The sequence below is a fragment of the Bufo bufo genome, chromosome 8, assembly GCF_905171765.1.
Source record: "Bufo bufo chromosome 8, aBufBuf1.1, whole genome shotgun sequence".
Taxonomy (NCBI): Eukaryota; Metazoa; Chordata; class Amphibia; order Anura; family Bufonidae; genus Bufo; species Bufo bufo.
The window spans coordinates 13959779-13972941 of NC_053396.1; the positions used below are offsets into that span (position 1 = coordinate 13959779).

The 13163-nt window shown below is 44.9% G+C and overlaps 1 protein-coding gene across 1 annotated transcript in view; it reads left to right on the forward strand.

The window, feature by feature from the left end:
* LOC120977600 (collagen alpha-1(XI) chain-like) overlaps positions 1 to 11441 on the forward strand; it is a 133725-nt gene extending 122284 nt beyond the window's left edge. The window contains exons 3-7 of the mRNA XM_040405600.1: positions 3084 to 3242; positions 4354 to 4549; positions 7709 to 7867; positions 9677 to 9745; positions 11403 to 11441. Of these exons, the coding sequence (XP_040261534.1) occupies positions 3084 to 3242; positions 4354 to 4549; positions 7709 to 7867; positions 9677 to 9745; positions 11403 to 11441 (622 nt within the window). The remainder of the gene's footprint in view (positions 1 to 3083; positions 3243 to 4353; positions 4550 to 7708; positions 7868 to 9676; positions 9746 to 11402) is intronic.
* Positions 11442 to 13163: the final 1722 nt, after the last annotated feature.

Genomic DNA, 13163 nt, shown 5'->3' on the forward strand with positions numbered 1-13163 from the left:
CCGCTGTGAGAGCTGTAATAGTTGCCGTTTTGGTTCAGCCTTCCCAGAAACCGATACAGCAAATTTTACAGTGTATTGTTGGTGTGTGCATCATGAAAGCTCTTGGTATATATGTCAAATGAATCTATTGGCCCCCATTCGCCATAAGAACAACCTTATATGTGTGTAAATCATTCTTTGCTATATTCAATAGCGTGGGAGGTATACATCCTGAATTCCTTGCAATGTATGGTATAATGTATCGCCCGCATACACTACAACTGCAGTTTGAATTCACCATAAGTTCAACAGGTCTGTCCCTCTGAAAGATAAGCATACAGTACAGAAGGAAACCTCAGCAAGAGAGGCTGTCACCAACCCTGTCCTACAAAGGATGAGTAGCTGGGTGGGCATTCATGGCCAAGTAAAGTGCATGTGATGGTATGGGCCAAATCTTAGAAGGGGCCCCTTTGTAAAGTTTGCTATAGGACCCTGTCTTCACTATGTACATCCCAGTTTGCACTCATACATTTTGCTTACCGTATGTGGTGGGCTGGTTTACGGTGGTCCCAATGCTACGCTGGATCTCCTGGACACCATCGAGGTTTCACCACGTGTTGCTTCTCTCCAGAATGGATGGTAAGAGGGGGTGCACCCCAATGGGAAATAAGTCCGGAGAGTCAAGGTCTGCAGTTACCAGTCTCCTTCTTTATTGGAGGAATTCAGGTGCAAAACAATACAGGCGAGGCATAGGGCTGGCTTCTCCAGTCTCCTCTCTGGTAGTAGAAGGTCCTGTGCTGAGGAAAGGCCTGAGATAGCTGTCCCTCTCTCTCTTAAAAGGCTGATACCCTGGCCAAAGGCCTGGTGGCCCAGGGTCTGTGGCTCAGTTGTCCGGCTGTCCCTCTGGTCAAAGGGCTGGTGACTCAGGGTCTGTGGCAATTATCCCAGTCACAGTGTCTTCTGCTGGTCACTCATGCAGTCTGACAGAGTCTCTTCTCCTAAATAGTGGTCCCTATTTGCAGACTGTTCTCCTTATATGCAGTTTATAACTGGACTAAAACCTTCTAGTGGCAGAGGTGGAATGGAGAAACACAGCCTAAGCAGAAACAGCGTTTCAAGTTCAGCCTGTCATAGCCTATACAGTGATCCCTCAAGATACAATATTTTCAACACACAATGGTCTTTTCTGGGCCATCGTAAGTTAAAACCAGACTCAACATACGATGTCTCAGACTCAGATCCAACCAATCAAGGCCACTTCTCTGGTAAAATAGTTGTATTAGTCGGTAGTTCGCAGCTATTCCTGACTGTTATATGTAAGGACTTATTTTATCAGTCTTAGTTATCTGCTTAATTTTCTTAAATCTTCATTTTCTCTTAGTTTTGAAACCAATTACTCAACTAACCGTACAATCGTTTCAACATACAATGGTCGTCCTGGAACCAATTAATATTGTAACTTGAGGGGCCACTGTATATGTATAGAGTGTCAATACAAGGAAGATTTCTAACTTTGCAGTGCATACATAGAAAGTCCCAAAGTCTCTCAGTACTAGGTGGCGGTGCATTAACCCTTTCCACAGTGCCGTGCAGCAGGGGCGGACATACCGCCTGTGCAGCTGTTTCAGCTGCACAGTGGCCCAGCGTTCGAGGGGGCCCATACAGCTTGAACTGGTCCACCGGTGAGTGGGGCCCCCTTCCTGAACTTCAGACTGAAAGATAATGTGCAGCTCAGGGGCTAATTCATAGAAGAGTTAACAGGTTTTAGTGTAATCAGCACTCCTGGTCAGTAAGGCTGTGTCCATAGGGTCTGATTTTTACAAAATCGCGGCAAAAAAAACACTGCATCTTTACGCGATTTTCTTGAATATAGGACCTTGTGGACCAAACCTTACTGACCAGGAGAGCTGATTGGTCTGAAAACTGTCACTCAAAAGCACTGACAGGCTCTCCTCCAATGGGCGAGCACTGCTAATCAGTGAGGAAGGAAGGACCCACTGCTGCTGTGTGGAGACCGAGCCCTGCTGCGAGAAGGGGGAGGAGCCTGCTACTGTGAGGGGGAGGAGCCTGGCTGAGGACACGAGAAACAGCAATACAGCCAGGAGGTGAGGAAGGGATCTGTATGTAATGTAGTGTAAAATAGTTCCTGCATGTATGACAGTGTGTATGTGACAGTGCCTGCATGTGTGAGGATGTATGACCATGTGTATGTGACAGTGCCTGCATGTGTGACCGTGTGTATGTGACAGTGCCTGCATGTGTGAGGATGTATGAAAAAGAGCGCTTGCATGTATGAAAGTCCAGTATGTATGTTAGGGCTCATTCAGATGGCCGTATGAAGGAGTCCGCATCTGTTCTGCAATTTTGCAGAATGGGTGTGGATCCAATCATTTCCACGGGTACGGAGAAGATGTGTGCATCACATTGTGTGTCCACATCCATGTCCTTTCCGCAGCCCCACAAAAACGATACAACATGTCCTATTGTTGTCTGCAATTGCAGACAAGAATAGGCATTTTCTATCATAGGACGCACATGGCCAGTCTGCGTGTTTTGTGGATCCGCAATTTGCGGACTGTAAAGCACAGCCGTCGAAATGGGCCCTTAGGCTGGCACCACAAGGTGTCTGTGGCTGCAACACACATTATGCAGCCAAATATTGCAGCGATACTACGATAAAACACAACTAGTAAAAGTAAAGAAGGTCTTGACCTGACGGTAACAAAAAAATCCAATCTGCTGAATTTTTTGCAACTTTTCAATTGTGATTTTAAGAAACTTCAAGTTCACAATGCGACCCCATTCATTTTAACTCGATGCATCGCAGCATTGTGTCTGCTGTGATCCTTGGTTGACCGACACATTGTTGGCCAAAAGCACTGTGTAGCCTTAAAGGGGTCACTGTATCTATTGTTTATATAAATCACAGTGCAAGTTAATCCTTCAAAGTGCAATAAAGTAGTGAGTTGATGGTTTTGGTCAGTTGCAATAAGGGCAAATGTCCACAAATGCCCATAATCCACTACATTGGCAGTGGCTTGGCCTTGGCTATATTGTAGTATTGTACCACATATATCTCTCCCATGCTGATTCCGTTTTTTCAGTTTTGCAGATGAGCTGGCTGTACTGATCAAGTTACGTTCGACTCTTCAGGAGAACACAGGCCTCATCACCATATTAAGTCTCCATGGCCAGGTGCTATTTCAGATCCGGATTAGCCCCAGCGCCCTAATATTTATCTCCAGCCGACGTGGGCACTATGAGTGAGTGACCTCATCCCCATGTGATACGTATTTGTCTATGTCCAGGCCAAAGGGGTAAATGATAATCTAATGACAAGACCGCCACAGTTTTATAGACGATGAGCTCTGGACAAATCCTTAAAATGTCTATGAGAAAAAGAAGGCATCTTGTCATTGTAAGGAGCTTTCCACTATTGATTGCATCTGATCGATTCCTTCCTATACACAGGGCCAAAAAGAGGAGCCCATCTATAGGAAGACATCAATTGTCCCCATAGTGAATTATCAGCAGATTTCCATTTATAAACCAGAGTAATAGAATATAAATAATCTGCAGAAAAATACTTTAATAGAGGGTTGTATAAGAGTGTTAAAAAAAATGGTGTTTTTTTTTCTTTACAGAAACAGCCCCCCCACTGCATATAGGTTGCATCTGGTATTGCAGCTCAGCACCATTCAAGTGACCATGATTTAATGTTATACATGTTAAATTAATACTCTTAAAGGGGCTGTCCCAGTTCAGAGCTGAACCCGGACATATCCCATTCTTCACCCAGGCAGCCCCTCTGAGATGAGCATCCGAGCATTTCATGCTCCAATCCTCTCCCTTGCCCTGCACTGATTTTCTCCAGATCTGGTGACTTACCGGGTCTCTGCTAGGCCGAGGCTTCCGCCTAGCAGTGTTCCCGATGACGTCACCGGCACTAATGGGCGAGATTCAGTGCCGGTGATGTCACCGGCAACACTGCTAGGTGGACGCCTCGGCCTAGCAGTGTAAAAATTTAAACAAAAAAAGCCCTTGCTCCGATGCTCATCTCAGAGGGGTTGCAAAAGGGGATATGTCTGGGTTCAGAGTTGACCCCTTTAATTAATGCATCAATTGTTTTATTGTATTGTACTATCGATATGTCATAGACATAATTAACAACCGGAACAAGGCTGCCAACAGTTAGGGTACATTCACACGTCGCATAAATGCTGCAGATTCTGTTACAGATTTACAACCCCCAGCACGGAGAGCCGCATCTTGAAGATCCTGCAGTCGTCACTTTCGCTCTCAGTCCTGAAATAAATTAAATATCCTGCTCATCACATTGTCTGAAATGTCTGTAATACAGATCTACCTCAACAGATTCCCTGTCCCTTCTTTGACTGATGGAAAATGGCACCGGGTGGCGCTTGGTATCTCCTCCAAAAGCGTTACGCTATATGTGGACTGCAAGCTTGTGGAGAAGCTCCCTTGGTCTAATTTTTTTGGACTCGGGGTCAAAACGGATGGAATATTAATGCTAGGAGGACTTATTGAGCCATATGATATACCCTTTAAGGTAAGAAACAAGGTCATCCACCGGGTGAGTTGTCTGGCACTGTCAATCAAACAGAAGGTGGGCACCTCTTCACCTGTGGGGACAACCCCTCACAGGTAAAGAATAATTTCTAAAGAGATGAATCGATTCGCTCATCCCTACTGTCATTTTGGCCGCAGAATTTTTTTAACTGGGATTCTCTTAGGTGTTGGCCACTTTGAACAATTCCTATTTGGCAGAAGGGTACCCTGACATTAGGGACCCCCAGCGATCACCTGTAATCTGCTCAGTAACCAGTCAGCAAGTGTTCAGTTTACCTGCAGCGCCACCTATGGGGAAATAAATAAATAGTATACATGTTAAAATTGGCGGGCTGTTTCCTGCTTGGGCTAATAGATGAGGATCCTAAATGGGATACTGTCTAAAGTATATGAACATTGGTTTTCTAAACCATAAAACCCCTTTAAGAAGGACATGTAAACTCTCCTGACATGTCTGTTTTAGCAACTACTTGCATCCCCCATGTAATGACAATTCTGGAGCATCTATTCGTATGACTGTATGACGTGCCATTCCTATATTATTCCTGCTAGAAGTTATGAATGAATTGCTAGCAGTGTTAAATAACACAGAAAAATGTAATATGTTCCTCCAAAATGTCCCATTCAATGGTTTTATGATGTTTAGGAATCCTTCCAACCCTGTGCTTCTCTGTGGAAAACATGTAACAACTCAATCAAAAGAATCTGATTCCTTACAGTGTATACTGCATCCATGACACCCTATAATTCAGCAGCACTTGGTCAGGTCTCCAGCTGTCAGGGACAGTTGGTGCCTGTTACAAAGTGGATGAGGATCTGCTGTGTCTACTAAACAGATTTGACTTGGGGTGTTATCTAAGTAGCCCTCGGTCTTCGCCATTTAAACCCTATACAGGGATCTGGACTCTGCTGCAGGGGAACCACCAGGCATCTACCTCTTGGAATAGTCTCTGTTTAGTAGAATGCTGACCCATGGGGTCAACACAGTAGTGTGAAACACTGAGGAGTTAGGCAAAACTGTAGTCAGGGCCAAGCTTATGTCAAGTGCAGGCAGAGTTTGTGCAATTCAAAGTCAGCTCCAAGGCTCAGGACAGGCAGCTCAGAGTCAAATCCGAAGTCAGTACACGGAAGAGCAAACAAGACAAGTGGCACACTTTTGCAGGAAACTAGAGAACTAGAATGTATTGCACAGGCACCATCCCACAAGGAGAAGAGGATTGGCGGCAAGCACGGGCCACCGGGAGAGGCAGAGCTGGCATCCAGGTAAGCACACCAGTGGCCATGCCCAAGAGGGAGATGGACAACCAGTGCAACACTGCCTCTCTAGGACCTGGCAAACAAACCGAACCAAAATGGAGAACCCATTCTGATACTTGATTCTGCTATCAGTTCACAGATTGAAAGAATAAAGAAGGAACTATAAATCCAAAAAGGCTTTTTTTTTACGGTACTTTCACACTTGCGGCAGAGGATTCCGGCAGGCAGTTCCATCGCCGGAACTGCCTGCCGAATCCGGCAATCCGGACACAAACTGATGGCATTTGTCAGACGGATCCGGATGCGGATCCGTCTGACAAATGCATTGAAATACCAGATCCGTCTTTCCGGTTTCACCCGGAAAAAAATGTAAATATAATTTTTTGCATTGCCAGATCCGTTTTGCAGGAACACTTAATGCCGGATCCGGCACTAATACACTTCAATGTAAATGAATGCCGGATCCGGCAAGTGTATTTTTGGCCGGAGAGAGAACTGCAGCATGCTGCTGTATTTTCTCCGGCCAAAAAACATAAGAGGGACTGAACTGATGCATCCTGAACGGATTGCTCTCTATTCAGAATGCATTAGGATAAAACTGATCTTTTTTTTTCCAGTATTGACCTCCTGTGACGGAACTCAATACCGGAAAACAAAAACACTAGTGCGAAAGTAGCCTTACACAATTAAACTCTAAAGAAATACATTCCATAACAAAGGTATTTACAAAGCCCTGTGTGTCCTAAAAGAAAACTATGAAAAAATAATGTTGGCAGCCCAAGAAACGAATAGGACTGTTAAACCACCATGTGAGCAAAGTGAGTGAAAGTGTCTGGTCATTTAGGATTAGGAAAGACTCAGACACAAATATCTGTTCATTGTTCACATCTTGTCACGTCTTGTGAGGCCAGTCCTGAAAGTTACACACATTCTTAGAAGGAACACAACGCCGGTAGACTCCATACACACATTATAGGTTTCCTATTAAAATAGCCATATTTACATTCCCCGCAATCCTGAAGAGTGCAAGCATGTCTGAGGAATGCTGCAGACAACCACAACATACAAACTGTATATATGTGGATATGTTACGTTACATCGTCTTCACGTGTACATGTGGGAACTGTGATCTCACTCACCAGAGATGTGAATTCTCTAAGGCACAATCAGTTTGACACCGGCTAGACTGGGGTGTGGAGTCCCCCTTAACCCCTGCCAGGTGTTATGAAATGCTTCTTGTGCCCACCATGGTTGCCTATAGCCATAACTATGAGATCTACCATGAGCTATTGCAGCAAGCCCCCGAGGAGCCGGTGCAGAGGATGGGAGTGGTAGTGGCCCTGATGAGGTGTTGTGTCACGGAGTACTTCCTCAGGCCATTGCTCCCTGGGGGGATCGGTGCAGTGAAAAGGTAATTCAAAGACTCATGCCAGAAGAGAAAGAATAATGGCCTCTCTAACCTGTAGTACAAAGGGCAATTTCTATCCCCAGATGATGAGGTATGGTGGCTGGATAGGTGGCAGTTCTTGGCACCTCTGATGTGCTATCTTGACGTTGACACTCCCTTGACCTTCTGGTTTGGAACTTTTTGACACCAGTTTTCTGGCATAAGGCACAATGATAAATCAACTGCAAAGTGGCTATGAATCCATAATACGGTTCTGCAAGGGCATTATATACAAAGCTGTAGGACCTGCTTTGCTACATGCCTGGGCCCTAAGGGTGACTGGTCTCATCCGTGATGGGATGCTAAGGGTAACACCACCATTTTTACACATTTTCCTAGTCATTGGGTTGTCATAACTTTCTCTATGTTCCCTTGTGAATAAAAAGTTTGATTTGGAAATGAACGTGATATAATTTGTACTTATGTTAATTGCAGGGATCCTTACAGCAGCTGGTCTTTGTGATGGGGGTAGCGGGAGCCGCCCAGCACTACTGCAGGAATTACAACCAGACTTGTCTAAGCAGTTTCCCAGCAGAAAATGTCTTCAATGCATCCCAAAGGGACAATAGTCCCCGCCACAGTCTAGTTTCCAAGGTAAGAAGATGATGATAAGTAATTTTGCTATTGTGCTTCCAATCAGAGGTAAGTTATTCAGGAGGTTCCTGGGGGCTCAGGGTGAGGTGACCCACAGGGGCATCAGACGGAGCTCACTGTATATTGTCTTATCATTGAGAAGTGTAACAGCGGTGCTCTGTGCCTGCTGCCGTCCCAATGTCCTGAGTGGGCACGGGCACTACATCTCTTGCCCTCCTTCTGTGGTTGATGATGCCAGGGTCGCGAGGCTCCAGTCCCGTTGCTCCCACATGTCTCCTGCCTCCGGGCCGCAGCCTGCGCCTGCCAGCATAGTTCGTCCCTCTGTCCCTAGGGTGCATATCCTCTTGCTGACACTTAAAGAGTCCCGATTTGTTCTTGCCTATGGCTGGCCATCTTTGGGTTTATGAGGCACCTTCCCCCTATGACAGGGGTCAGCAACCTCCAGCACTCCAGCTGTGGTGAAACTACAACTCCCAGCATGCTCCATTCACTTCAATGCGTGTCCTGAGAATGGCTAAGCAAGTGTGCATGCTGGGAATTGTAGTTTCACCGCAGCTGGAGTGCCGGAGATTGCTGACCCCTGCCTTATGACATGCTGGCCATACATATCAGATAGCTATCAGCCAAACGCTCATTCGGCCGCCATGTATCTCTCCCTACTCATCTATAAACATTATCATTCAGCTCGGCATGGCATGTATGTGTCATGTAAAGGGGAAAGGAAGAAAACTGCTGACAGACACCTCTGGTCGCAACTTATCTCCCTGAGGACAAAAGGATTGGGCAGTTGAAATCCAACTACCTAATCGTTCTTTTCTTCCTCATCTGTTGTCAGGGGAAAGTCGGGACAGCACATACAGATTAGATGGTGAGATGGTCTTGAGGGCTGGAAATTCCCTCTGAGGTATTATTCATTTATTTGAACTGTATAGTTCTTAGAATGACAATTAAAGGGGTTTCCAGGGGTTACGACCACCCTGCAATTCAGCAACGGTGGCCGTGCTTGCACACTATAGGAAAAAGCACCAGCCGGGGGCAGATTGTCCATAGACCTTACAGGGAAATTTCCCAGTGGGCCGATGCCCATGGGGCCGCCTGAGCCCTCCTCACGGCCGGTCAGTGGAAGTTTTTGGGGATGTATTTTGTGCTGTTGGTGGCAGTATTTCTTGATGGACTGTGGTGTTTGGTTCTGTTGGGGTGGTATAATGTGCCACCATATGGTATTGCTGGCTCTGCCTTCCATCAACCTGACTACAAAACGGGGCCACTTTTAGTATTCTGTCCAGGGCCACTTTCCCAGTCCGCCCCTGGCACTAGACTATGTGCACTTGAGTGGTCCTGGCCACCAGGTAGGCCAACTCCTTTTCCTATAGTGTGCAAGCACAACCACCGCTGCTGGATTGCAGGGTGGTCATAACCCCTGGATATGATCAGTCTATAATGAAATGGAGAAATGACTCAAGCCAGCAAAGGGGGCAATGTGGACAATCAGAAGACATTAGTAAGTGCCTTGTATTAACTTTCTTTACATGATAAATGCCATTTTCTGAAGCAAGACATCACATTATTCAGCTTGCATTTCAGTGGAATATTACTTTTGAATTTCACTAGAAATGACTGCGCTTCAATGACCCTGGAACTTTCAATCATCCTAAATTCTTCACCTCTCAGACTCCACCGCAACAATTTATATCTGCTAACTTCATGTTGTCTTCACATATGCGTCTAGAAAGTCTGAGTCTTTCATGGTCCCTTTTATCTGTCTGGCATACTTCACATTGTATTTTTCTTTTCCTTTGTCTTGAGCAGTTCAATGTGGGAGAGACTTCAACTTCAGGAGTGAGAAACAACTCCAGCACTCACTCAGCTGTAGAAGAGGTAAGTGATGGGTAAAACACATGGAAGCACTCATTGCGCTGAAAACGACTTTCAATTCCTAACTGCAAGGTCAAGTACAAGTATGTTAAAGGGCAGTTCCAGTCAATGTCGTCATTAAAAGGGGTTGTATAAAGTGTCACAGCCCCGGAGTCTCTGCTCTCCCGGAGAGCAGAGACACCGTGGAAGCCGGCAAGGGACCAATCAGAGTGGTCCCTAGCCGGCAAGTGCTCCGATTAGTTAGTGTCTGCAGACTAACCAATCGGAGCGCTTCATTGAAAAAAAATGCAGGTTTCAGGCTGTGATCTCCACTCTCGAGATCACAGCCTGAAATCAGGCATGACTTCCTCCGTGCCCCAGTTCCCCTGATAAATGGAAGTGCCCCCCACATGCGGCCATTGCCCCCCACTGCCAACAGATGCCCCCTGCTGCCATGTCCTCTCTGCCGACTGTGATGGCAGCGGCTCAAGAAACGGAGCCGCTGCCATCAGCAGAGAGTGTCTGCTGTAACTTACAGCTGACACTCTGCTGCTACGGCCGAAATCGGTGCTGGCACCGATCTCGGCCGTTTAACCCCATAGATGCCACGGTCAGCAGCCGCCCCCGGGGCATCCATGGGGTTGAGAGGGAGGGAGCTCCCTCTCTCTTGCATCAGGCCACTGCTGCTGCGATGGCAGCGGCCCGATGGTTGCCATGGCAACCGAGCGCCTTACAAAGGTGTCCGGGTTGCCATGCACCTAAGGCTGATCAGACCCTGAAGTGTAGCACTGACTATACAGTGCATTACAATAGATGACTATTGCAATGCACTGTATAGCCATCAGGCCCACTGGATCTTCAAAATCCAGATGGGTCTTGATAAATAAATAAAAAAGTGTAAAAAAAAAAAAATCTTTTCTAATATCTGTTCATTTATGTCATTGAATTAAATTAAAAAAACGACACATAATTGATATCGCCAGGTCCGTAATGACCTGATCTATCAAAGTATCGTATTACTAATCGTGTGGTGAACGCCGTAAAAAATAATGTAGAAAAAAATGACGGAATTTATGTTTTTGTCACCTCACGTCCACAAAAAAATCAATAACAAGTGATCAAAAAGACATATGTACCCCAAAATGATAAAGATAAAAAACTACAGCCCATCACGCAAAAAACAAGCCCCCAAACAGCTACGCTGGTGAAAAAAATGTAAAAGTTATGGACTTTAGTATTTAGCGATGCAAAATATCATTTATTTTTAACACAAAAGTGATTTTATTGCTGAAAAAGCAGTAAAACATAAAAAAATTACATAAATTTGGTATCGCCATAACCGTATCAACCCACAGAATAAAATAATCATATAATATTTAGCACAAGAGGAACCCCATAAAAAATAAAAAACACTGACAGAATTGCCATTTTTGCCCACTTCACCTTCACAAAAAAATTGTATAAAAAGTGATCAAAAAGACATATGAACCCCAAAATGATACCAATAAAAATTACAGCCCGTCCCGCAAAAAAACAAGTCTCCACACAGCTACATTGGTGAAAAAATACAAATGTTATGGGCCCTAAACTAATTTCAGCAAATTACGCTTTTACCCTTCTGAATGCTGCCGTGCCCCCAAACAGCGGTTTATGACCACTGTAAGGGATCGTTTACTTTTAGGGGGTCGCCATCACAGATTACTTCACCAGACAAGGGTAGAATGTCCAAACTCGTGTTTTATTCCGGACGTTTCAGCAAAACAGGTTATGAAGTCGCAGCTTAAAATTTTCACGTGTGACATCCACACAAAATAACAAACCCTTGCCCGGCTAGGCTCTAACTAAACACATAAGTGTATCCCTGACTCACCTAGAGAGCCCTGTTCACACATGGAACACAAATGCGGCTTTCTTCAGCCATTCAGTCCAGCAACCTCCAGGCTGTGACACTTCAATACCTTTTGGGGGATTGTGGCCCAGTAGTCCTCCCAACTCTGGCCTCATGATCCTTGTTTCACAGGCGTCACCACATCCCCCAAAATTCAGGCTATCGCCTAGCCTCGTGGCCCCTCAGCCCACCCAGCTGAGACCACTCACACAGAGCCTTCACCAAACACTCCAGAGTGAGCCACACCCAAGATCCAGTAGCAGGATTAAATAGGATCCCTGGACATGAGCATGCCCTAAGTCCCGGACTGGAGCATGGGGAACAGGCACCCACCCAACACAATGCCTGTTCCCAGTAAAAGCCCGCCCTGAAATAGCTGAACCAGCTACACTATCTATATGGTGTCCCCCAACTACTTTAGTGGACACCGGAACTAGGGCTTTTACTCCACCAAGGCCGGGCCCCTTGGTGACACGCTCCCAGGGCACACAACACCCCTTTTATCCTGCTTCCTCGTGACTTTACTGCACACCTCAATGTTCACATTGCCACACCACGTATGAGGTGTTGCCGTATTCAGGAAAAAATGCCTAAGAAATTTTGGGGTGCATTTTATCCTGTTACCCCTTGTGAAAATGAAAAATTTGGGGCTAAAGCAACTTTATATTGGAAACAAAAGTTAATTTTTCATTTTCACAGGCAAATCTATGAAACGCTTGTTGGGTCAAAACATTCACTTCATCTTGAGGGGGGTAGTTTCCAAATTGGGGTAACTTTTTGGGGTTTTCTTTCTAGGGATACCTGAGGGGCTCTTCAAATGTGACATGGCACCTGAAAACCATTCCAGCAAAATCTGCCCTCCGTTAACAATATGGCCCTCCTTTCCCTCTGCACCTTGCCATGTGCCCATAAAGCAGTTTACGATCACATATGGGGGGTTTCTGTAAATTGCAGACTCAGGGTACTAAATATTGAGGTTTCTTTGGCTGTTAACCTTTGCTGTGTTACAGGAAAATTGGATTCAAATGAATAATCTGCCCAAAAAAATGAAATTTTAAAATATCCCCTCCATTTTGCTTTAATTCTTGTGGAACACCTAAAGGGTTAATAAAGTTTGTAAAATCAGTTTTGAATAACTTGAGGGGTGTAATTTCTAAAATGTGGTCATTTGTGGGTGGTTTCTACTATGTAAGCCCCACAAAGTGACTTCATAACTGAAATGGTCCTTAAAAAAGTGGGTTTTGGAAATTTTTAGAAAAATTTTAAAATGTGCTTCTAAACTTCCTAAAAAAATAAAATGACATTTGCAAAATGATGCCAACATAAAGTAGACATATGGGGAATGTAAAGTGCTAACTATTTTATGAAGTATTGCTATCTGTCTTAAAAGTAAAGAAATTCAAATTTTGAAAATAGCAAATTTTTCCCAAATTTCTGAAAATCTTGGATTTGGATTTTTATGCATAAAGGTAAAACGTATCAACTCAAATTCACCACTAAACTAAAAGTACAATGTGTCACGAAACAACCTCAGAATGGCTTGGATAAGTAAAA